A 25,198-nucleotide genomic window follows, 5' to 3' on the forward strand; every position below is an offset into this window, starting at 1 on the left:
CAGTGGAGAGATTGGAAAACCGCTTCAGTAAGAATAATTAGAAGAATTTCCATGGCTAAGAATTCGACCGCAATAATCGCGAAGAATACACCAGGAGAGAAAGTATAACAGTATGTGCTTCATAGCGCTTTCATCAAGAAATAACGTGTTCTATTGCAGCGTAGCCAAAAATGCATTTGCTATTTCCTGATCGGACTGAGAGGATGAACTTAAAATTATGACCCACTTGCCTTTCGCTGACACTTTTTCCTGAGAATTCCAGGACAAGCACAACCAGCACTAGAATGCTTCTCGATTTTCTTCCAGAATCTCTCATTATGAGTGAACGACTCTTCTATTTGTTAACTTAGGCACTCGTAACTCATTAACCATCCGTTGCACTGCCTAACCTTTATCAGGGTGAGGATGGGGAAAGACAATCTCTCGGCGGGGATAAGGTCCATTCACCGATCCTATGTGGAAAGTTGTAGTACGATGAGCTTCCAATAATTCGACATCCCGCAAAGATGCTTTTCAGTTCACTGAAACCATGCAAAACCATCCCTATAATGTTTACATTCTCGCTTACGATGAACTTCCCAGATTAGAAATGAAAGACCACACAGAAACAGAGTTATCAGCCTTCTGTATCATTAAAATGGAGAACCAAAGAGCTCAATCAGTTGCACAAACTACCCAGATTCATACACAGTAGCGTCCTGTATGAGGGTAAAGAGCGCTTCTGATGGGATTTTGCATCTTCTAGATTACTGGGACACAGGCATAGCATGTGAAAAGAGCAGAAATGGGAAGTTACTCCAAAGCACGAACTCCACAACTACTTGGTTAGATCTTTGAACTCCTTATCTGCACCTTGATCCTTGCCTGAGAATTCAATGCCTTGGAATGTTACTGTGGATGACCTATACTGACTTCCAAAGGCCGTGCCAAATCCCCATCCGAGGCCTAATCCGACACCACAGCCTCCACCTACGAACGGGCATGCAAATAAGAGGCCAACATAATTAGCTTGACAATAGCAATTAATAAAAAGCACAATACTCCACTTGTGGGTTTTCCTAAGATTTACCTGCACCAAGGCCCAGGAAGTTTAATGGCATGCCTGCATCAATCAATGTTTATAACAATGTTAGAGATGTCTTCATCGCACCTACACAACTATCATTTGCACACCTACATCATATCCGAAATGAAAGCTCAGACACCCTCTATCTCTAAGATACATCAGCAATTCATGTCATGTAGTCCAAGTGAATTTTAGCACAAAACCTATAAAAGTGAAGCATGGCAGATATTGCTAAGCATCTCCAATGAAGCAGAATTAGAAAACAGAAGGTCCACAATTTCAAAACAGAACAATGAAAACCAATAGTGTTGGGCATAACATAGCAGAAAGAAAGCCCTCGCTTGCATTATACTAATATTTTTCAACTCAAAGTTATAACCATGCATTCCTTTTCTTATTCTTCCTAACAGGCAAATCACAATCCACGAGAGTTGATTCACCGGCAAATACGAGAACTGAATTGTTATTATGGTTATTTTCAGTCAGATAAAGCATCGCCATATGAGATTGCTCTATGAGAGAGTAGTTCAAGTGCTGTATCCACATGATACAACATTCGATGATAAGGTCCAGTTCATTTGGTTGTGATCTACCTGAGCTTAATTTGATTTTCAGACGAATAAATAAAAAAAATGAGACTTAAAGAAGACAATTTAACATACAATAAGCTGACACCACATCATCTTTCTCCATCCATTATGGATGAAAAGGACATAATTCACATGCGGAAGATATAAAATTTATTGCTTTCGTTTTCCCTCATTTTTGACATCCGCAATTGCTTCCCTCAAGTAGTGTCAATTATAAAGTGCGAACACATAACAACATAAATTTAAACAGAAAGGCAATACTTTTTCGTCACTCATAAGCAATTTCATGCATAACTAGCAAAAGATCATAATGGAAGCAAGACATGCTCAACAGATTATCAGTGGAAGCTTCTTCATCATGTCCTGCGGAGGCCAAAGGAGGTGTTCAGTCTCTTCTGGAACTAGTTGCCAGCTCGATGACTTCCGACTCCTGGCGTATGTCAGATTGCTAGCATTGCATCTCCACCGCGTCAAACAAAACTAACAAATCGAAGAGTATCATCTTCGCATGAAACCTGATCACGACGCAATAACTTCACCACGAGCATCCGCTTGAAAACAAAAGTAACCCAAACAAATCTAAGATACAACACCTTTGAAAGCTCAAGCATTCAAATTATCTGCAGAAAAAGAAAAAGACAACATTTCCTGGGCGTAACCCAAATTCCAAAGACAAAAAGCTCAACACATGACTAATAAGCCCAATCAAAGAACTGAGTTGCATCAAAATTAACTTCAGAAGCAGACCTCCAAAACCCCATCCGACACCGAACCCGCACCCGACTCCGAACCCTGAGAGGAAAAAAAACCCACAAAAAAATTCATACATCTTAGCAATACGAACGACATTCCAAACAGTCCTACTTCATAAAGACGATCACTTTTGCACATCTGGTAAAAAAATAAGCTTTCATGGTACCAAAGGGCGGAAAATAAAGATTCGGGCAATTTACAGTTGTACGTACCGAATCCAACCCCAGATCCATTGAAGTTCGTCAGCACCATCGTCGCTCGTTCCAACACTGCCGAAGAAAAGGCTTAGACGCGAGCTGGGGTTAGAGCGCCGCCGGCAATGCGGTGGTGGTGTCGATGTTACCAGCTCGCATGCTGTGGGCTCATGGGCCAAGAACTTGTGCAAAGATATTGGGCCGCGAGCAAGTTAATCGGTCAACAGAGGAACCCAACACCCCATTCAAATGTCAACTAAAAGTTGCGCACGAATCTTGAGCTGTGCCAACTTCTGCAGTGATTCAGAATCGGCGAATGCAGTCCATTCGTCCCTGAATGGTCAAGATCCTAGCAAAGCAGTAAGGTCGAGAGAAGGGTTAAGGCCACCCTGCTGCATATTCATCCACGTTTAGAACGGTTTCTACCGACTCCTAAAGCAGAAAGGTCGAGAAGGACAAGGACCCATTTGATCCGCAATCGTGGTTCGCCCAATCAATGCCGGAAGGGTGCAGAAAGGGGCAAACTTTACCGCCTCCACGTGTTAATCATGGGGCAATCTTAATCTAATCCGATGCCCCCATCAGATGGGGAGAAGAAGGGAGCGCGGAGTTGAGGTGGACAGCGTTGGAGCTGACGAGGCTGACAAGTCCCCACGGCCCAACGAAACTTGCGATTGCTTAAACCTTATTTAGGCTCTTAGCCGACAGAGAAAGAGCGTAATGACATCGTCATATTGGCTGGCTCGAGATTTTTGCTCATCGCTGATTCGTGGGGAGAGATTGAAAAACGATTCAAAGACCAGCCAGAAAGGATGAATTTGGAGGATTGATCCGAGCCGAGTCACCCCCCCAGTTTCGCTTTCGCCGCTGGCGGAAATGGTCGCTCGTGGCAAATTTGGATCAAGACCCAAATTCACACGCGACATGGAACGGAGCAGAACAGATTGAATATAATAATAAGCGGCTCAAATCCAACACCCGTCGAATCGAAAAACCAGTTTGGGTTGCGTGGGTCGAGACCGACTGGTAGCTTCCTTTCTTCATCTACTAGCCTCCGCCCCTTCCATCTCCCCCATCATCTTCTTCCCCAAAGCAACCACTCTCTCTCTCTCTCTCTCTAGCGAATTAGTCTATCTGAAGAAGGGAAGGAAGCCACGATGAGTTGGTGGTGGGCCGGAGCTATTGGCGCTGCAAAGGTGAGATCTTTTTGCTCCCTGAATGAACAATGTTATGGGGGACCTGAATTTGAGAATTCGATGGATTCTGATCTCGTGTTGTGATCTTCTTGTTGATCTTTTGCAGAAGAGGATCGATGAGGAGGAGGCACCCAAGAGCTACCAGAGCGTGGGGCTCATCCTGGGGGTCACCGGGATCGTGGGCAACAGCCTGGCCGAGATCCTCCCGCTCTCCGACACCCCCGGCGGCCCCTGGAAGGTCTACGGCGTCGCCCGCCGCCCCCGCCCCTCCTGGAACGCCGACCACCCCATCGAGTACATCCAGTGCGACCTCTCCGACGAGTCCGACGCCCTCGCCAAGCTCTCCCCTCTCACCGACGTCACCCACGTCTTCTACGTCACCTGGGCCAACCGCTCGTCGGAGCTCGAGAACTGCCGCGTCAACGGCGCCATGCTCCGCAACGCCCTCCACGCCCTCGTCCCCAACGCCCCCAACCTCCGCCACGTCTGCCTCCAGACGGGGACCAAGCACTACGTCGGTCCCTTCGAGGCCTTCGGCAAGATTACCCCCCACGACCCGCCGTTCACGGAGGACCTCCCCCGGCTCGACGTCCCCAACTTCTACTACACTCTGGAGGACATCCTCTTCGAGGAGACCTCGAAGAAGGACGACCTCTCGTGGTCCGTCCACCGCCCGCCGATCATCTTCGGCTTCTCCCCTTACAGCCTCATGAACCTCGTCGGCTCCCTCTGCGCCTACGCCGCCATCTGCAAGCACGAGGGCGTCCCGCTCATGTTCCCGGGGACCAAGGACGCCTGGGACTGCTACTCCATGGCGGGCGACGCCGACCTCATCGCCGAGCAGCATATTTGGGCGGCGGTCGACCCGTACGCCCGGAACGAGGCCTTCAACTGCAGCAACGGCGACGTGTTCAAGTGGAAGCACTTCTGGAAGGTGCTGGCGGAGCAGTTCGGGATCGAGGAGTACGGGTTCGACGAGGGCGGCAAGCGGCTGAGGCTGACGGAGGCGATGAAGGGGAAGGAGAGGGTGTGGGAGGAGATCGTGCGGGAGAACCAGCTGCAGGAGACCAAGCTGGAGGAGGTCGGGCTGTGGTGGTTCGTGGACTTGATGTTCGACGGGCCGTCGCCGTTGGACAGCATGAACAAGAGCAAGGAGCATGGCTTCCTCGGGTTCAGGAACTCCAAGAACTCCTTCCTGTCCTGGATCGACAAGGTGAAGGGTTACAAGATCGTGCCTTGAGATTGACTTGAAATCAAAATGCCCCCTTTCTCTCGCTATTGGTGCTGATGGTGATATTGATCGTGTTGGTATTGTAGTGAAGTGAATTCCCCATTTGTTCCTTTGTTTTCTGGGTACCCTTTTTGAGGTTGTATCTGTCGACGTATTGTTCCGGGGACGACGATGTTCCGAAGTAAGGTTTAATAAATGACGCTGAACAATACATTTTGCTGTAATGACTTGGTTCTCATGGCGTGTGATGTTTCTACACAAAATCTGATCCTAGGCTTGATCTCGAACTCATTCGGACTCGGGATCAATGGAGTCCTGCACTATGTGCTGTGCTCTGAGCTGACTTGTCTTTTTCTTTTCTTTGGTGGCTGAAAGCTGTTCCTTGCTAGAACTAGAAGATGGTTGTTATGTCGAGTTGAATTTCCTCTTATTTGGTTAATAAGGGAGGAAGTATCTGAAGGATATAGGTATTTATAGCGGTGTTTATTGCAGATACTATCTAGCATTGGCAATGTCTCAATGACAGAATTTCATCTGAGACCCTTAGAACGAAGACTCGTAAAGGGCTAAATATGGAACTAGCTCGATGACATGTTGCGCGATGGTGGAGTCGATCAACTCCACTGCAGTAATCATCTCCTTCGATCTGATATGTGTGTTTGGTGAAAAAATCTTTTCGAGGGTTCCTAGAACTAGCCATTTAGCCAGAACCTAACAGCAAGCAAAGAACGAGATTGCCACATGGAGATCCATCAGAGGTTGGGATGTGCACTTTTTATCATCAAAGCAATCTATGGGTCAATGCGGTTCTCAGGTACTCACCATTGCCATTCGCAAGAATCAGTTTCCATAGTTGTGAGTACCTAGATTCGATGATATGTAGCGTGACATCAAAGCCAGCAACTTGTTTACTACAGTAATCTAGGAAAATTTTCCAGTTTAACAAGCCTTGGGTCTTCCCGAAAAGCTATGAACTACCCTTCTATTTACAGTTAGAAGGAAACTGGAGTACATAATAATGGCCAAACTCCCAAAATACATCCATGCCTCACCTTCTAAGTTTGTCAGCAATTACCAGAATCTATCGTACATGACTATAATCAGCACTGAGCGCCGCCATCTATTACTTCCCTTCCTACAAAGCGATGTACGTTACCCTCATAGCTCACTGGATTTCTCTCGGCTGGCAACCCTGGCACGAGCAGCAGGCACGACATTCCTCACCCAAGGAACACGAGGTAATTCGCACGATTTGTCAAGAGAAGCGAATCTCAGCTCGGCAGGGGGGATGAAGCAGTCAACAGACAGGCCTGGAACGTTGAAAGCCACCTCCTCAATCGTCCAAGCTTCCTCCATCCGAGTCTTAGTTTGGCTCCTCGCTGTTTCTCCAAACCTGAAAAGTGTTGCCACCGAACGCCCAGAATGTGCGATCATGATCCCCTCGACAGGCCTGTAGTCATCAAGAAACGAGTTGATTGTGGTCTCCCAATACACTGCATTGCCTCCGTTGTTTTGTATGCGGGTTAAGTGCGAGTCTTCCAAGTGAACAAGGAGCCCGGTTTTCTGGCTGAAATAGCCAAAGAGAACGTGCCGTATAATCTCGGTTGGCCCTTCACACCTGGCTTTTAGAGTAGTTGGATCTGCACAAAGCTTGAGGACAAAACAATCTTCTCCGTTAATTTTCTTCTCCCCTACACATCTTGCGTGTGCAAACATGCTTGCTGTGGTTTTTGGGTCGAGGCCCTGGAAGAAGAAGATAGCAAAATATTGTCAAAGCCTTCAAAAGCCAATACAAAATTTGCTAGAGCATACGTACATTAACTCATGCTTGAGTCTTGGTTTCTTATCTTCCAGCTCCCTTGTACACCTCTTAACTAGGAATCAAAATTCTATAGTATGGACTCAGCGAATTTGCCAGCCGCATGCAAGGAGGATTAGCCAATTCTAACTAGATGAAGCTTCAACGTACAAACTTTAAGATGATGGCTTAGCAACAGTCCAACCAACATAATTTAAAAAGATGGAATTTCACCTGAAGTGCTCGTCGTAAGGGTCTAACAGGCCCTTTTGCAGCATGTGGACCGAGCCAAGGGGTGTGCCTCCACACAAGCTTCCCATTGCAGCCGGCATGAACTTTGCTACCACCAAGAGCAAGCTCCACATACCACATGTCCGGGTTCATTTGCCAAAGTACAAACCGACCCGACTCCGCGGCTTTGCAGGAATTCTTGCTCCTCGCAGCCTTGTTCACCGTTTCAAACTCGGAAGCTATCATCCTCAATTTCCCCATGGCATAAGCATTATAAATGGCAGTGTGAAGCTTCTGTGCCCCTGATGCTGCCGCATACTGCTGCAGTATGTAGTGAGCGGATGAAGTTTCCTGCCAAATTTACCGCAAGCAACCACATTTAGAGGCTTTCCTTTCTAATGCAGCTAAGATTTGAGCCAAACGGTGGCCAGAGTGTCTATTAATTGGTTCGAGAAATGCAGTCCATAATTTCACTTGGTTTCAAAGAACTTCCATCAAATAAATTTCAGAAGTCTCACCCACTTTCCGCAGCCGTAATCACTGTGAGTTTCAAACCTATAGGGAAAACGTGCAATAAGACTTTTCTAATTTACCTTCTGAACATTGACCACATTAAACTAGACCAGAGCTTCTTAGTATCCAACCAAAAAGGAAAAGAACTTTATAGCTATGAACCTAAAGACGAAGTAGAAAGTCACAAGCACAAACGTATCTTAAACAACCCAATCCTCCAGTCCACCACCTACAACGAGTATTGCCAGGTGCATAGCTACTTCAAGACAAAACTTAGAACTTGGACAGGACACAGCAACAAGGGAGCAAGACAGAGGAGAAGTAACTACCAAACAACCACAAAAATGTACAACTCGGTACCATGACGAGAGAAAGAGAAGGACTAACAATGGGGGTGTCCTTGAGGCTTAGGTGAGGCAAAGGTTCGCCGGCATTCACGTGCACCGGCGCGAGCGGGGCACCCAGCACCCCCAGCAACAACCTCAGATGCGACCCCTTATCACGCCCGCCCGAAGAAGACGAGGACGACGACGAAGACATGGAGTGCTGACGTTGACACTTCATCCACTGGCCCCACCTCCCATCCATCCTCGAATCTACACCTTCCGCCCCGTCCGGGTCGGGCCCTTCCTCCAACGGCGACAGGGCCTCCGCGCGCCACGCAACCGACGGCTCGGGGCGCTTCACGCGGCGGCCCCTCCTCCTGCCCCGGTGGGAGCGCGACCCGGGCGACTCGCTCCCGGCCCTCGGCGGCGGCGACAGGCTCTTGGCCCTCGGCCGCGACCTCGCCGGCGACAGGCTCCGCGCCACCTCGTTCTTGAGGGACGAGAGGAACCCCGCCCTCCTCTCCATTTCTCCGCGGAACTGCCACCGACCCGAGACTCAAGAGCTCTCGGCACTAGCGACGGAGAGACGTCGTCCGGGAATCGGGAGGTGGAAATATCTGCGCCTCCGCGAAGGCTAGTGCCGGGAAGAAGAAGAAGAGCGTGGAAGTAAGGAAAGCCAAAGCGAAGAAAGAACAAGAAAACGAGACTTTGCAAACGGACATATTTCTGCCTTTTGACAACACACATGCACAGACCCCATCATAGTTTTGGTCCCCTTGTCAAGGAAAAAAAAACAATGAGCGGGGTCTATTCATTTCTTGAAATTTAATATCTTTTTGTAGGGCCCCCCCAGTTATTTTGTACAAGGTGAATTTTCTCGTCATTAAATTATATTTACTTGCATCGGGAGCAATAAATTTCAACGCGTGTGATCCGTCAAATTACGTGAATCTCGTGCGGAGTCCACATGATCGACTGACGTGATTCGATGGGATCGAATGCGCCTAGCCTATATGCCCCGAATGCAATTCATATGTTGCTCACATAGTTGATTTTTTAATAACTCCACATTTGAACTATTTGGTTGGACGGTCCTGGGCCACAACCTCAACAATCTCCTCCTCACACATCGGGGGCTGGGCTTAGATTCTAATACCAGTGTTGGACGGTTTTGAGCTTCTCTCATTTCAAAAGTTAATTCAAAGGGTAAAGTTTTCCCTCACACTTATAAACCGACTACCAATCTCTTTCACAACTGATGCAGGACAACCTCAACGTACGTTTGGAGCAATCTCAAATATATCATCACGAAAGAAGTCGGTATGTTAAAAGTTTGAACTAATAGTATTTTGATTTAGGTGATAATCATTGTAAGATAGGCTCCATGCTGGAAGGGGAGGTGGAATAATGGGATCGTGGCTAAAGGATCAGCATGCGAACGAGGGGCGAGCAAGCACGCGGCAGAGGAAAGTGGTGGGGGTGGATGAAGGGAAGGGGAGGCAAAATGGGATTGTCATTGATTGTTGTTGGAGTTGGCATTCATTGCTATTAATGGGAGAATAAACAACGGCATCTGATGATGATGACGACGCTCTGTAATGAAAATATTGACGCTTTCGACGCACTAATCTGAATCGATGCGCGATCGATCAATTCGACGCGTAACGTGAAGTGGAATCGTGCACGGGATTTACCCCCCATTCACTTTCGGAAAGATAAAAAACAAGTTGCTTTGGAAAAGGGGCATTCCCATTGGTAAAAAGATGCGTCCCCGACGCGACGTGGTTGGCTGAAAATCTCCCGATTGAAAATGGAAGTGATGGCTACTTGTTGCGCAGTTCCCAAGTTTGGGCAGCTTTTATAGGTGGTGGTGAGGGAAAGAATCCGAGTACGAGCCATTGGAGAACGCGAAATTCGGAAACCTGCTCTGATCTAGGCTTTACGCAAAAGTGTTCAAGCCTTGAAACATCGGCAATGCTCGTGGAAATCCATTGGAAATTCCGGTGTTTTTTCAAGTTAAAAGACGTGGTAGTGTTAATGTCGTCGTGCATTCAGATGAAAGCATGTCTTGCGCCAGTTAGGGCGAAAGCGATTTGTCTGCGCCTGCACTCGTACCATCGCTGTCGACATAGCCTAAGATATGGGCTTTAATAACATCGTGCGGCAGCGTTGGAGACCATTCGATGGAGAAGAAATTTCATGGTAAATAATGTTACTTCGCAACCAAATAAAATGAAAAAAAAAAATCAACCAATAACTGTTTCGTAAAGGAAGAGAAAGGAAAAAAAGGGCCAAATGATATACCTCAACAGAAAATGTATGCTTAAATTTAGGAAAATGATTTTCTCTTTGAAAAATCGAAAAACATTTTTCAAAATATTACTAGATATCAGCGCTTGAACTCGAATAGAAGCCTATGCGCAGGTTCTCGAGTCCCTAGCATTTAGGACTAGGTTTCCATGAGGCCAAGCTTGGGACCCTGGTGCTCAGGCCGCTGCCCTGGCGCCCACGCCCGGGTCCATCGATGCTAGGCCCGAAGCCATGATGCTCGTGCCCGATGCCCTAGCACCCGAGCCTAATTCCATCGAGGTTCGGCTAGCAAGTTGTGGCGAGCTTGACCTAGCCAAACTCTGGCAAAGCTCGAAGCTAGTTGGCCTCGGTCGAGCTCGACCTCGCCAGATTTGGCGAGGCAAGGCTTGCTGAAAATCCGGCGAGCGTGAGCCTTAGGTGAGGCCATCCCTAGCCTGTGGTTGGACACCGGCTAAGGAAGAAAGAGGACAAAAAAGGAAAAGAAAAAAAAAGGAAAAAGAAGGAGAGGAAATAAGAAAATAAATAATTAAAAAAATATAACTTTTTGGTAATTTTCCATAGGAAAGTCAAATCATATTTTTCATATCAAATAGCGAAAAATATTTTCTAGTTCATTTTTAGATTTCAGCCAAATACAAAAAAATATTATCATTTTCCTGAAAAATGACTTTCTAGATAATATTTTCTAGAAATGTCAAGAAACAGAGCCTAAATGTTAAAAGGCAACTCTCGGAATTATGCTTGAGGTGCTCTCCTCAATCGCATCTTGAACCCGAGCATGTATTACCTAAATTCACTGTAATTCACATATCACGTGAGTCTCACCTTATCTAACATGTAATTCACATATCACATAAGTCTCACTTTATCTAACGAATTATATAAACCAAACCCGATCCAACGTCTTTTAAACAATCCCTAAATGGTCAAAATCCTATCAAAGCGGCAAGGTCGAGAGATGGACTGTGGACACCCCGTCACGTCATCGACATTCACGATAATGAAAGCCACCAAGAGAACCAGTGCAGTTTATTCATCCACGGGCAGACGATCTCATCAAATCCTAAGGCAGGAAGGTCTGAGAAGGGTTAAAAGACCCATGTTTTCCACCATCATCCATCGCCAAGAAGTACCTCGACGGGGTGCAAAAAGGGCAAATTTAACGCTTCCACGCGTGTTAATCGTGGTCTACTTTGGTTGAATTTGATGCCCCCAACAGATGAAGAGAAGGGTAGGGTGCAGTTGAGGGTCCACCCCATGTTGGAGCACAGGCAACAGGACTTGCATTGATTGAAACTCTACATGAGGTCTTAGCTGACGAAGAAAGAACGTGATGACCATCCTCGTATTGGCCGGGTCAAGATTTGTCTATCATGGATTCATGATACTTAGGGACAAAGAAAAAACTATTCGAGAGCATAAGCTTCCCTTCTTCACCTACTGGCCATTGCCCCCTTCCCTCGCCCATCTTCTTCCTCGAGTCAGTATCTCTCTCGCATACATACCCGGAGTAAAACCCATGTTTCCTAGAGGATGATGATAGTTGTGATTCTTGATTGCAGAGTACTTTTGCTAGACCTATGTGGGAAATACGAAGGGGGATGTTGTGTCAAGCCCATCGTAAACGAGTAGGACATATTGTGCTTTTGGAATTAGATTGGGCTGCCAATTATGGGCTTGGCCTAACCCATCCTCCCGAGGGAAAGAAGATTTCAGGACGTGAAATCAAAACAAGTTCACGGGCAAGCACAGAAATGAGTATAGAAACAAGGACTCCGAAAATTTTGATTTAAAAGATGGTTTTCTTGGTTCAAGTATTTTTCTCTCTGACAGATCACATGTTGTAGGTACTGTTCTTTATAACTTGGGGTAGCCGAAATAAAACCTATCTAAACTCTAAATTGCCCCACGAAAGATGCCAAGAGAATAATGCACCCAAGAAAGTTGCAGTTCTTACCTAGTGGCCATCATGAAGAGAGAGAGAGACCATGCAATTGGAGGTAAGAACCAGATCAAAAGACCCATTATCATAGCTGAGAGCTTCCTTTCCAAGGAAACGTTCACAACAGCTGTAGGTGATTCGACCCGTTTCCTCTTCAAAGTGGCAGAATCGTCCACTAAAGTCGAATGACATTGCCATAGTCAGAATCGGCAAGTGACGGGGCCGACCATTCTCACGCACATATTCTCATAACCCCACGCAAAAAGTTAAATTAAAGTAGCGTTCCATTTCCTCTCAACCTGCCAAACTTCAAGGCCATCTCGACGTTCCCAACACATCGACTATGCAGCCGAAAGACAACGAGTGCTTGGCTGGCGTATAGCCAGTCAATTTGTAGGGCAGTACAGACCCCCCCATCCTCCTGGGGATGGATAGTCTTCCTAATTTGATGATAGTAATAGCATTATTTCCATAATTGGTGTCAAGCCCATCTAGCAAATAGTGGTTCCTCCAGCTGGACTACTGGTTTTGCGATTTTATTCCTAGGGGCTCACAGAAGATCTCCCTTTTAACACGGTGGGCGACTTTGAAAGCGGCCGGCAATTTTTCTTGTCTCCATGGGTGTTATTCTGGTGGGATATGCTTTTAAGCCAAGAAATGCGAGCCTCAATAGGGAAGAAGGTGAGTATGTACGTACGTCTTCTATGCAAGCCAAGCAATACAATATGTCACATTAAGGAACCCCCATTTTTTTTTATAGTAATCTTTTCGATGATTATTTTATCAACCAATGCTACCTTGTAAGTACGCATTAGGAAACTAAAGTCATTTTATTTAGGGTTTGGTACAAGTCAAACTCACTTTCATGATCATTCATAAGACAAATCAAAGCAAAACCAGATAGGACTCGGGAGCTGGTGACGCTTCCCTAATTTTCTTTTTCCTCACATTACCAGCTTTTCTAAATCCATGATAAAAGGAAAAAGAAGAGCAGAAGAGAAGGGTTACATTATTAGGGTAAAAGCAACAATAAACTAAAGCAAGAAGCTACGTAAACGACGGTCAAGAAGCTTCCCGTAACCTTCAAATCGTTCGCTGCATGATGACGATGATGACCAACTTGTAACTTGTTAGCTTTCAAGAAATGGCTTCGGGAATCGACGCTCGGAAGAATCGGTGCTTTTCGACAGACGAGAACTCCCCGAGATGGACGAATCGCCAGGCTCCACGTGTTCGGAAAGTCAAAACATTCCTTTAAGAATTCTCTCGAGATGGCAAGTGCACTCAGTAACAAGTTAGGTAGGTCGTTCACGATTCTCTGGCTTTCTTTCTTTCTTCCTTTCTTTATTCCTTTTTACCACCTTAACAGCAAACGAGCGATTCCAACGCCGAGAGCGCAGGCTTTCTGTCACCTTTCACCTTCGCCAAAAACAACCTAGTACACACCTCTCGCGAGATTATCATGTAGGCTTCGTCTATTCCATATGATAAGATCATTAAACAAAGCCAGAGCTCTGGCATAATACCCACACGAGGATTAACCTTATCTAGGATCCACCGCTTGTCTATTGAGTATTGTTTCTACCTGAGTGTCTCGTAACGATGATTCTGACGTGGAACACATCGTTTTCGATGCTTTGCAGGCATTATTCCCCCTACACGCCGAATCTCTCCTTGTATATATACCCCCCTCTCGCCCATTGCATTACCACCTCGCAACACATCAACCACAAGACTCTTCTATCTCCTCTTTTGCCAATTGCCCTCTGTTTGGCTCTCTGATCTTACAGATACGTATATACACGCCATTCTTCTAATAGCAATACATTTGGGAAGATGAAGAACGTTGCTTTCGCAACTTTTCTTCTGGTGGCTCTTCTCCTCAGCTCCTCCTTCTTCGACGGCACCATGGCCGGTTCAAGTAAAGCTCTCTTTGACTCAATCCCTCGTGGGCGTTTCATTAGTCTCTTTAAGATGGTCTAGTTGATATTCTGATACGTTGCAAGTACGCTTTGTGTTGGTCTTGTGTGTTTCAAAGGCTTTTGCGACTCCAAGTGCGCGGGGAGGTGCTCGAAGGCAGGAAGGATGGACCGGTGCTTGGAGTACTGCGGGATTTGCTGCGAGAAATGTCAGTGCGTCCCGTCGGGGACATACGGCCACAAGGACGAGTGCCCGTGTTACCGAGACATGAAGAACTCCAAGGGACAGCCCAAGTGCCCTTAATGTGCTCCTTTTCTCGTTAACTAGCGTGCCCTATATGGTACTTTGATGCGTCTAAACTATGCAGTCATGGGTACTTTGTCCGAGTTGTTGGTGATGATTCTGTTAATACTGTCACTGTTATTGTGTTTATTGTAGAACGAATGAAGAATAAATCGTTACTTACCTTCCTCAGATTAGTGCGCTTTAATCCTTAGGGAAGGAAGCATTGGGTATATTAGTAAATATTTCGGCGAAAATCATGGACAAATGTGCAGAGTACATAAAAAGCGACACATGACATGTGATGCGATCCAATGGATAGATAATATAGTGTGATTTGTACTCAAGAGTGGTAATCGTCCGTCTCAAAAGCTTCTACGCATGCTACTCGAAATGGAAAAATGACCCAATTACAAATAAACGCGCCACGATAATCTATCATGTCAAGGATAAAACATATCGTCATCGATTGAGAGTGAACTTTCTTGGGCCAATAATCAGTAAATAACAAATCCACACCAACCTAGTAATATTTTCCATTGCATTTGCCTAATGTCCTTTCAAGCAAAACTATCCATTAAATAAGAGCAAAGGAGTTGGTTAAATAAGAAATATTCAAATAGTGATAGGTATACGTATTTATTGACCGATCAAATAGAGTTCATTTTTAAATGGGAAAAAGTACCGAAAAAGTCCGAGACCTATTGTATTTGTTCCAATTTAGTTTTAAACCTTTGAATTGGACCAATTTAGTCATAAGTCTTGTCACATTAGTACCAATTCAGTCCATCTGATTAATTCAAGCCGAAAATTGCTGACGTGGACATTGGCAATCTAACTTGGCACAACTGATGCTGACGTGAACATTTTTTTTTTTAGCTTTTAAATATTTTTCGAATTTTTATTATTTTCTTTTTCTTCTCTTTTCCTTTTTCTCTTTTTTTCTTTCTTTCCTTTCTCTTTTTTTCTTTTTTCCTTATTACCCTCCACTAGTTGGCAACAGGCAGAGGTCACCGACTACTTGTGAGGGTGAGGGTCGGGATGCCCTTGTAGAATCTGGCAAGGGGCCTCGTCGGCCTCTGGCGAGGGTTAAGCAAGGCCGCCCCTCACCAAAGGTTAGCAAGGGCGTCCCGGCCCTTGCCTTCACCAGGGGCCGGTGACTGGCAGAGGGTAATAAGGAAAAAAGAAAAAAAAGAAAGGAAAGAAAAAAAGAAAAGAAAAAATTAATAAAAAATTCGAAAAAAGTGTTTAAAAATGAAAAAAAAAATGTTCAGGTCAGCGCTGGTCGTACTACGTAGGACGGCCGACGTCAATGTCAACAATTTTCAGCCTAAATTGACCGGATAGACATAATTAGTACCAATATGAAAAGTTTTATGACTAAATTGATCCAATTGAAAGGTTTAAGACTAAATTAGTATCAATGCAACAGGCTTAGGACTTTTCTGGTACTTTTCCTATACAATGTGCATCCACAGAATTATGTAGCCATTGTCCATTGTCCAGTAGGTGACTCTATATTATTTTTGGTGTATTTATACAGTTTTGTTTATGCATGCGATAGTAGTCTTTATTATGTTTAGTTTAGTTTCGTGTATATAGAATAGTTTGTCCTTCGAAATTGGCCAGACCTCCGCTTATTGTTGGGCCATCGCTAGCTACTTTTTGTGGGTAAATGTCACAACCTGATCTATCGTTTCCTTGGCAGAATTTTATTGTTTCATACAAAAAAAAATACAGATTTTGCTCCTCCCCGGTAAATTTCAGTACCGATTTTTACACGTACTTAAAAAAATTTATTTGCATAACATACTAACCATATCGACTAAACTAACGCTTATATGCAATGACCAACCTAAGTTACATGGCTTACCAACTTTTGTTAGATTAAATTTTCAACTGGTTTCTACCAACTCTCATTTGATTTACTTATCAATGTCTAGTTATCTTTTTTTCAATTTACCAACTTATCTATTGAGTTAACATAATTTTATTTGCCTTTGATAGCAACCTCTTAAATTTATTCATTTTTTGGAGAGATTACCAAAATACATCAGGGTGACTTGAGACCTTTTTCGCATTAAATTTTAATTTATTGTTTGTTATCAACTTTTGTTTGAGTTACTTACTAACATTTATATGTTCTTTTCATTAATTTGCCGACTACTCTTATTGTTGACAAATTTTTTGTTGCATTTTTTGCCTTATATTTACCAACTCTTTTTTTTAATTACAAACCTTAATTAGAGTGACTTATCGACTTTTGTTCAAAAGTTACAAATTAGTTTTGGATTACCAACTCCCATTTGAGTTACTTAACAATTTTTTTTTCTTTTAATTACCACAATTTCTTATCATTTGCTGATTTTTATTTATATTTGTTAACCGCATCTTACATTTACCATCTCTTATTATTAACTTTAAGTTAGAATCCAAAACTAATTGGTAACTCAATTGCAGAAAAGTTGGTCAGTTACACCATAAAAATTTGTTTTTTCCTATGATGGTTGGTAAACTGGTGACATTGATAAGAAATGTAAATAAAAATTGGTTAAGATAAGAGGATTTATTTTGTCATAGATTAGAGAATTGTAAAAAAATTCAAATAATCGTTGGTAACTAACTCAAAAAAAAGTTGAGAAAAGTTGGTAATCTTGAGGTTTGTAAATTCTAAAAAGAGTTGTAAATATGAAAAGCTGGTAAGAAAAACAAATAAAAGTGGTATTCCAATAGAAAACTTGGTAAATTTATTGGTTGGTAAGCAAGTTAAATAAAAGTTGATAACTTAATAGAAAAATAGCTAACTCAAACAATATATATAGATATATAAATGTTGGATTTTTTTTAGATTTTGTTGAGCCATTTGAATGAGATCTTTGGTAAACCAGAATAATCGGTCATTTAAGGGAAGAAAAGCTGGTAACTTACATAAATAAAGGATTGGTAAATTTATATAAGAGTTGATAAATTTAAAGCATTTGTAAGAATGACAAGTAATGTTAGTAATGACAGCAAAAGTTGATAAATTAAAGAACAAATTAACTTGGGTAAGTAACTTGAATGAGAATTGGTAACCCAAAATTAGTTGGCAATTTAATCGGCAAAAATATTGATAAGTCACTCAAATAACGATTGGTTAATCCATGGATGAGTTGGTAAATTCAAGGCGTTGGTCCAAAAGACGAATAAAAGTTGGTAAAAGATAAAAAGAGGTTGGTTGGTTATTTGGAAATTGTGACAAAGTTGATCGGTAAGTTATTAACAAATTACTGAAAGATCAGGTGATCGGTAATCTTTTTATCGATATTTTTAGGGCTATGCTTTTTCCACTCCTTCCATAGCTAATACACTCCATATTTTAGTGTTTTGACAATATTATCCTCCCTGGGTCCCGCTTTTTCAGTATCCTCTGATATTATTCTATCAAAAGTGTTCCTTTTTCTTTTTTCTCTCAAATGTGATGTCCCATTGATTTCTTTATTTTTCTTTTGTTGTGGGTCTCACCTTCCATCTTATCTCTCTTAACATACGAGATTGGTGGTCATGTTGATGGTTACAATGGAGACTCGTTAAGCTTTGACGTTATGGCCTCCTGGTCGAACCCCAAGGGAGCGGCGGTAGGAGTAGAAGGCGCGGGCTCGGAGTGGTGTTTGAGGAAGGGGGAGACGACATTAGCGATGAGGGTGTCGGAGTTATTGGAGGAGGTGGTGATAGTGGTGGCGGACTTTGGTGTCGGTCTCGGTATCCCAAGAGTAGGCCTCGATGAACTAGGGGTGGATGAAGCTCGGACAATAAAAGATCCATGGGTGAACACTTGTCATGTGGTCGGACGACACCATTGATTGATTTCCCTCTAATTGCGCGCTCTCTCTCTCTCTATGTATCAATCCAAGTACCATAAGAGTTTATCGAGGTGGTTAAAAGAATAGTTTGTGTGGGTGAGGGAGAGTGAAGTAGGGAGAGATGAAAGAGATGAAAGAGAAGAAACTTTGTGCGGCATAAATACAGTACTATGGATGATGAAATTTGCTACTTCATAAGGGTAATCGCACGTCTTGAAAAATTCCGTATACAAAAGTTGAACTGAAAATCAATAATTACCAAGATGAATAGGCGCAGTAGTTTCTTTCAAAACGGACAATGTTACTCTGCTAGCGTCGTGCGGTACTAAAGAGTGAATTGAAATAGTTGGAAATTAGCTTAGCTTAGCTTAGAATCAACCAATGGATGGTGTATCATGTATTGTTTCTGCAATAGCGAGTGCATTAAGACTTTATTTTAGCAGAGTAAGTGTCACAGTTCTGAGATTTTCATGCACCAAGGACCATGTACGATCGACAAAGACTCGTCCAAAATGTTCAAGAGCTTCCAGAATATTCCCAGGGATGGACGATATGGTAAATGTACTGTGTTCTAGAGTTTTCCTACATTTAGTGCCTGGTGGATGGAGAGATGCGATCTCCTCCGCTAGATCGAAAGAACATCAACGGATATAATCAGAGGGCCTCTGGTATAAGAAGGGGTGCTCTTTCCCTCATTTGTAATCATCCAACAATTGAAAGTAATACAAATCCATTCTCTCTAAGAGCCTTCTCTCTCTAGAATTTCTCTCTACAATCTTGGATCGATCCCTCGAGACATGACACAAGTATATAGGGTATTATAAATCTCCATATCGAATTACAAAGAAGTGGCACTAGCCAAAACGAAATTGAGAACATGCTCTAATCTAGCACTAATTGAAGGTATAAGACAATGATCAAACTCGTATCGCGTGAATTAAAATGAGCATAATTCGAAAGAGAACCTCGATATATAAAACAAAATGCTATGTAAAACTGCACTGTCGATAAACACAAAACACACCTTCAATCCCTGCAAAAACTAGTAAAAAACCCACAAAACATGCCTCAGTATTCCACCGTGACAAGACAACAAAAGATCTTTTCTGATGGAAACAAGCTCTACACCCTACAATATTGCACTTGCACATACTATACTGATAGTAGCCTAGGATTGTTTGGTATATCACCCCAGTGCAATCCTCCAGTGAGACCAAACTAGAGAGTGACAACACTTGGGTGATTTTAGTGCACACAGTCATACGTTGCGTCTACTCCTCTGCAACTCCCTAAGCTTGGCCAATACATATTTACTATAAAGATTGTTTGTGAGCTTCGACTCAAACTTCCCCAGCTAGTTGAAGATCCGCCCCCAAAACTAAGCATGAATAAGAAGAATGACGAGCGGTTTGTAGAGTAAAATTATATGCACCGGATTGCTTCCAACAACTTTTGGGCGACATAGTTTCTGAATTTATCGGTGAAAAGTTTTGGGCAACTCAGGATCATCGTCAACTCCAGATTGAAGCATTTCTCGAGCACATGACAAGCATACTTGTTAGTCGACAAAGGGAGAAAACTCGCTCGAAGCACCTCTAAAACATTGTTTGTAACTCCGGCATAAAATCTGCACTACGTAGTTGCTGGAGGAAAGAAAAAACAAATGTTTAAAAAACCTGTACATTCATGAAATGAAATGAAAGCCGGAGAACGAATAAAACGGAAGCAAACCCGTATTCGTATTGAGCTACTAGGATGTTAGCTGAGCCAAGAGCTCGCTCGTCAAAATGGTTGATGCAAGCTTGCAACGTGCAATACCGTTTTGATTGGTTGCAATGTCGTAGCAATTGTTCACCAGCACCCTGAAATAAGATCCGGAGCGACAACATCGATGAATGTGCAAACTAACCAATTAACATTTTTACAGTGGCTCCTACATGATGCTCACTCTATTTCAAGCAATTCCCCGTCAGCTTGTGGCACAAGAAACAGGCAAGATCAAGCTCAGAATAACTACTGTTTTAATGTTCATGTTCTATAAAGTCACGTTCTTTGATGGCCTATATGGTATTTTGATGCATCTATAACTATGCTCATGGACACTTTGTCCGAGTTCTTGGTGATGATTCTGTTGATATTGTCACTGTTAGTGTGTTTATTGTAGAACGAATGAAGAATAAATCGTTTACTTAACTTCCTCAAATTATTGCGCTCTAATCCTTAGGAAAGGAAGCATTGGGTATATTAGTAAATATTTCGGGGAAAATCATGGACAAATGTGCAGAGTATATAAAAAGCGACACATGACATGTGATGCGATCCAATGGATAGATAATATAGTGCGATTTGTACTCAAGAGTGGTAATCGTCTGTCTCAAAAGCTTCTACACGCGGTACTTGAAATGGAAAAATGACACAATTAAAAATCAACACGCCACGATAATCTATCATTTCAAGGATAAAACATATCGTCATCGATTGAGAGTGACTTTTCTCGGGCCAATAATCAGTAAATAACAAATCCACACCAACCTAGTAATATTTTCCATTGCATTTACTTAATTGTTAGATTAAATTAGAAACAAACGGAACCTAAATGTTAAAAGGTGACTCTTGAAATTGTGCTTACGGTGCTCTCTTCAATCACATCCTAAACCCGAGTAGGTATTGCCTGCATTCATTGCAATTCACATATCACGTGATTCTCACCTCATCTAACGAATTATATAAATCAGACCCGATCCAACGCCTTCCAAACAACCCTATGTTAGAGGTATGATATTTTGTGCACACTCAGTAAGAATCAAGCTCTCATGGAAGCAAAGGGGAGAAAAAAAAAGATTCAGGTAATTTATAGTTATAAGTCTCGAATCCAACCCCAACTCGTAAGCACCGTCGTCGTTCGATTCAACAATTCCGAAGAAGCTTAAATGCAAGCCGGGATTAGGTGCCACTGCCGATGTGGTGCTAGTGTTACTGTTACCAGCTTGTATGCTATGGCCTCATCGGCCAAGAAGTTATGCAAAATATAGGGCCGATAGCAAGATAAGACATCAATAGAGGAACCAAAAAAACCCATTCAATTTCAAATAAGAGTTAATTTGTCTGAGTGAAAGAACTCTCCACGAACTAGTTTTTTAGACTTTCACACATTTGGTTTGTTTGAAAATGAATTCCCTAAACTGAAAAGGGAAAAACATTTTTGTTAGGAAATCATTTTCCTTACTGATGAAGTTCATTACACATACGTATATACACGCCAATCTCTACCTATATAAACACCCTCCCACTCGCCCATTCCATTACCGCCTTGCACACATCAACCACAAGACTCTTTCTATCTCCTCTTTTGCTAATTTCTCTCTGTTTGGCTCTCTGATCTTACACATACGTATATGCACGCCATTCTTATAATAGCATTACATTTGGGAAGATGAAGAACCTTGCTTTCGCAACTTTTTCTTCTGGTGGCTCTTCTCCTCAGCTCCTCCTTCTTCGACGCCACCATGGCTGGTTCAAGTAAAGCTCTCTTTTAACTCAATCCACCTTGGGCGTTTCGGTATTCTCTTTAAGATGGTCTTGTTGATGTTCTGATACGTTGCACGTACACTTTGTGTTAGTTTCGTGTGTTTTGAAGGCTTTTGCGACTCCAAGAGCACGGCCAGGTGCTCGAAGGCGGGAAGGATGGACCGGTGCTCGGAGTGCTGTGGGATTTGCTGCGAAAAATGTCAGTGCGTCTTGTCCGGGACGTACGGCTACAAGGACGAGTGCCCACCGAGACATGAAGAACTCCAAGGGATAGTCCAAGTGCGTTAATTAGTGCGGTCTATATGGTAGAATATTATGTTGGGGTTGTCCCACATCGATTGTGAAAGGGGCTGGAGGTCAGTTTATAAATGTGAGAAAAAGCCTTAACTTTTGAGCTAGATTTTTGGGTGAGAGAAGCCCAAGACTGCATGCCCGGCACACATGTTTTGGTCGGTGTGACGCAATAATCTACCATGTCAATGATTAAACGCAATAATCTACCATGTCAATGATTAAACATATTGTCATGACTGAGAGAAACATTTCTTGGGCCAATATTCAGTAAATATCAAATCAGCACCAACCTGGTTATCATTTCCCTTGGGGAAAATTACCAAAAAAGTCCTAAACCTTTTGAAATTATGTCAATTCAGTCCTAAACCATTTTTTTTTGCCATTTCAGTCCTAAACCTTTTACAATTGTGCCAATTCAGTCCATCCGGCCACTTTTGGCCGGCCGGCTGACGTGGCATTATTTTAACGTGGCATTATTTTAATATTTTTTTTTCCTTCTTCCCCCTGGCCGGTCCGGCCAGGGGGAGGCTCGCCCGCGAGGTGACCTTGCCGGCCATGGCGAGGTCGAGCTTGCCGGCCATGGGCGACGGCGAGGCCTCGCCCGGATCTGGCGAGACCTTGCCGTCGCTGGGCGAGGTCGAGCTCGCCCGGCGACGGCGAGGTCTCGCCAGATCTGGGCAAGGCCTCGCCGTTGTCGGGCGAGCTCGGCCTTGCCCATGGCCGGTGAGCTCGACCTCGCCATGGTCGGACGAGGTCGAGCTCGCCCAGCGACGGCGAGGTCTCGCCAGATCTGGGCGAGGCCTCGCCGTCGCCCATGGCCGGCGAGCTCGACCTCGCCCATGGCCAGCGAGGTCGGCCTCGCCCATGGCCAGCGAGGTCGGCCTCGCCATGGCCGGCGAGGTCACCTCGCCGGCGAGCCTCCCCTTGGCCGGTCCGACCAGGGGGAAGAAGGGGAAAAAAAAAAAGGAAAAAAATATTAAAATAATGCCACGTTAGCCGCCCGGCGTCCACATTAGCGCCGGCTGGCCAAAAGTGGCCGGATGGATTGAATTGGCACAATTGTAAAAGGTTTAGGACTGAAATGGCAAAAAAAAAAGGTTTAGGACTGAATTGGCACAATTGCAAAAGGTTTAGGACTTTTTTGGTAATTTTCCCTTTCCCTTGCATTTAGAGATACGTGACTCTTTTAGTGATTTTTTTTTTCTTCTTTTTAATTGGCGTTTACACATGGTTGCTTGCAAGAGCAAATCATCTTTGAACAAATTGTCATTCACGAAGAAGTTTGAAAGAACTACTTCGTTCTTCGCAGTCTCTTTCTTGTGCAATCATATTCCCTCGCATCCTCCTGTCGTTAGAGACATTGTTTTTTCTCTACTTGGTCGATGATGGTTCAAAGTCAGTCCTCCATTCGTCAAACAAAGGTCTCAACCCGGGTGCCGGGCATAGATTTAGGTTCCTAAGTATAAATCTTTTGAAGATATATGCTGGCATCTGGTAGCTATTGTTATTTGAGACCAAACTTCAAAGCTAATGTCCTATGAAGCAAAAGTATCCATTATAGGAGAGCAAAAGAGTTGGTTAAACAAGAAATATTTAAATAGTGTGAGGTTTACTTATATATGGACCAATCTAATAGAGTTCATTCTTTAAATGGGGAAAAGTACCAAAAAAGTCATTAACCTATTTCATTGGTACCAATTTAGTCATCAATATTTCAATTGGACCAATTTAGTCTTAAAAATTTTCACATTAGTACCAATTCAATCCATCTGGCCAATTTAGGCCGGAAATTGCTGACGTGGATACTCATTGTTTCCTACGTGGCATAGCCAACACTGACGTGGACATTTTAAAATAATTTTTTGAATCTTTTATTAATTTTTTCTTCTCCTTTTCCTTTACTTTTTTTCTTCTCTTTTCATTCTTTTCTTTTTTTCCTTCCTTTCTCTTTTTCTTTTTTCCTTATTACCCTCCGCCAGTCACCAGCCGACGGAGGTTGCTGACTGCTGATGAGGGAGAGGGCCGGGACACCCTCACCAGCCTTTGGCAAGGGCCGACAAGGGCTAGGTGAGGCCGCCCCTCGACGGCCCTCACCAAAGGTCCGGATCGAGTCCTAATTTTCTATGCAATGAATTACTAAATAATTAGTGAAAATTTAGCTGTCAACAACTTTGAATATTGCGGTTTTATATGTTTACACTGTACAAAAAAAAAACTATGTGCGGCATAAATACAATACTATGGATGGTGAAATTTGCTAATTCATAAGGGTAATCGTACGTCTTGAAAACTTCTGTATACAAAGACTTGAAATGACAAGGTTACTCTGCTGGTGTCTTGCGGGACTAAAGAGTGATTTTTCTTTTGGTCGAAACTAAAGAGTGAATTGAAATAGCTGGAAATTAGCTTAGCTAGCTGCATATACAAGTACTTGCCCCTTTTGAAAAGCTGGACGGTGTATTATGTATGGTTTCACTTTGGTCATGCAATAGCAAGTGCACTAAGACTCTATTTTAACAGAATCAAGTCAATCAACACTTCGAAGAAAGAGTTTAATTCTCAGATTGAACTGTATATAGGTGTAATACAAATCGTCATGTATAATTAGAAAAAGAATTAAAAAAGCTAGCCGTTAGGAAGCGGCCAGCCAATTATCATTAGGTTAGAAAATTTTATCGATAGCGTACCAATTCGCGGGATATTAATCCTATGATCTGAACAAAATCTTGAACACAAGTTCAAAGGAAATTGAGAACATGCTCGAGTATTAAGTGTGTCCTCCTCCATCCATCAAACTCGTCTAGTAGTGATTTTTTTGCGACTATGAACCAAAAGACAAATAAGACAATGCTCAAACTTGTATTGCATGAATTAAAATGAGCATAACTCAAAAGAAAACCTCCTCGATATATAAAACAGAAAGCGATGTGAAATCGCAGTGTCGATAAACACAAAACACACCTTCAATCACCGCAAAAACTAGTAAAAACCCCACAAAACATGCCCTTACCATCCAAAACAACAAAAGACCTTCTTTACTAATGGGAACAAGCTCTACACCCTACAATATTGCACTCGCACATAGTATATTGATGTTAGCCTAGGATTGTTTGGTATATCACCCAGTGCAATCAAACTAGAGAGAGACAAACACTTGGGTTGATTCGAATCACAACACTACT

At 43.2% G+C, this 25,198-nt stretch overlaps 4 protein-coding genes across 6 annotated transcripts; 2 read left to right on the plus strand and 2 right to left on the minus strand.

Annotated features, from left to right (window-relative positions):
- Nucleotides 1–464: 464 nt before the first annotated feature.
- Nucleotides 465–3,223, minus strand: LOC115675739 (protein TRIGALACTOSYLDIACYLGLYCEROL 5, chloroplastic). Of its 2 annotated transcripts, XM_030598495.2 has the most exons (4): nt 2,622–3,148; nt 2,404–2,448; nt 1,070–1,102; nt 465–969 (listed from the first exon to the last, which is right to left on the minus strand). In XM_030598495.2, exons 1-4 carry the CDS (start codon nt 2,659–2,661, stop codon nt 818–820), a joined length of 270 nt encoding a protein of 89 aa, XP_030454355.1. In that variant the 5' UTR covers nt 2,662–3,148; the 3' UTR covers nt 465–817. The 2 variants fall into 2 exon arrangements, with proteins under 2 accessions (XP_030454355.1, XP_030454356.1); XM_030598496.2 differs by lacking the exon at nt 2,404–2,448 and having other exon boundaries at nt 2,622–3,223.
- Nucleotides 3,224–3,436: 213 nt separating this feature from the next.
- On the plus strand, nt 3,437–5,254 carry LOC115675735 (3-oxo-Delta(4,5)-steroid 5-beta-reductase). Its single transcript, XM_030598489.2, has 2 exons — nt 3,437–3,799; nt 3,906–5,254. Exons 1-2 carry the CDS (start codon nt 3,761–3,763, stop codon nt 5,037–5,039), a joined length of 1,173 nt encoding a protein of 390 aa, XP_030454349.2. The 5' UTR covers nt 3,437–3,760; the 3' UTR covers nt 5,040–5,254.
- A 661-nt stretch (nt 5,255–5,915) lies between these two features.
- LOC115675734 (uncharacterized) lies at nt 5,916–8,646 on the minus strand. 2 transcript variants are annotated; one of them, XM_056317256.1, is made up of 3 exons: nt 7,933–8,646; nt 7,063–7,410; nt 5,916–6,773 (listed from the first exon to the last, which is right to left on the minus strand). In XM_056317256.1, the coding sequence occupies exons 1-3, from the start codon at nt 8,422–8,424 to the stop codon at nt 6,189–6,191; spliced, it is 1,425 nt and encodes a 474-aa protein (XP_056173231.1). In that variant the 5' UTR covers nt 8,425–8,646; the 3' UTR covers nt 5,916–6,188. The 2 variants fall into 2 exon arrangements, with proteins under 2 accessions (XP_056173231.1, XP_030454347.2); XM_030598487.2 differs by having other exon boundaries at nt 7,960–8,639.
- A 4,855-nt stretch (nt 8,647–13,501) lies between these two features.
- LOC115675884 (peamaclein-like) lies at nt 13,502–14,544 on the plus strand. The gene is made up of 2 exons (XM_030598672.2): nt 13,502–14,071; nt 14,189–14,544. The coding sequence occupies exons 1-2, from the start codon at nt 13,987–13,989 to the stop codon at nt 14,371–14,373; spliced, it is 270 nt and encodes an 89-aa protein (XP_030454532.1). The 5' UTR covers nt 13,502–13,986; the 3' UTR covers nt 14,374–14,544.
- The last annotated feature ends 10,654 nt before the right edge of the window (nt 14,545–25,198 follow it).

This window comes from Syzygium oleosum, unplaced genomic scaffold (assembly GCF_021117445.2).
Source record: "Syzygium oleosum isolate NSW1041296 unplaced genomic scaffold, Sole_v2.1 Sole_v2.13, whole genome shotgun sequence".
Lineage (NCBI taxonomy): Eukaryota > Viridiplantae > Streptophyta > Magnoliopsida > Myrtales > Myrtaceae > Syzygium > Syzygium oleosum.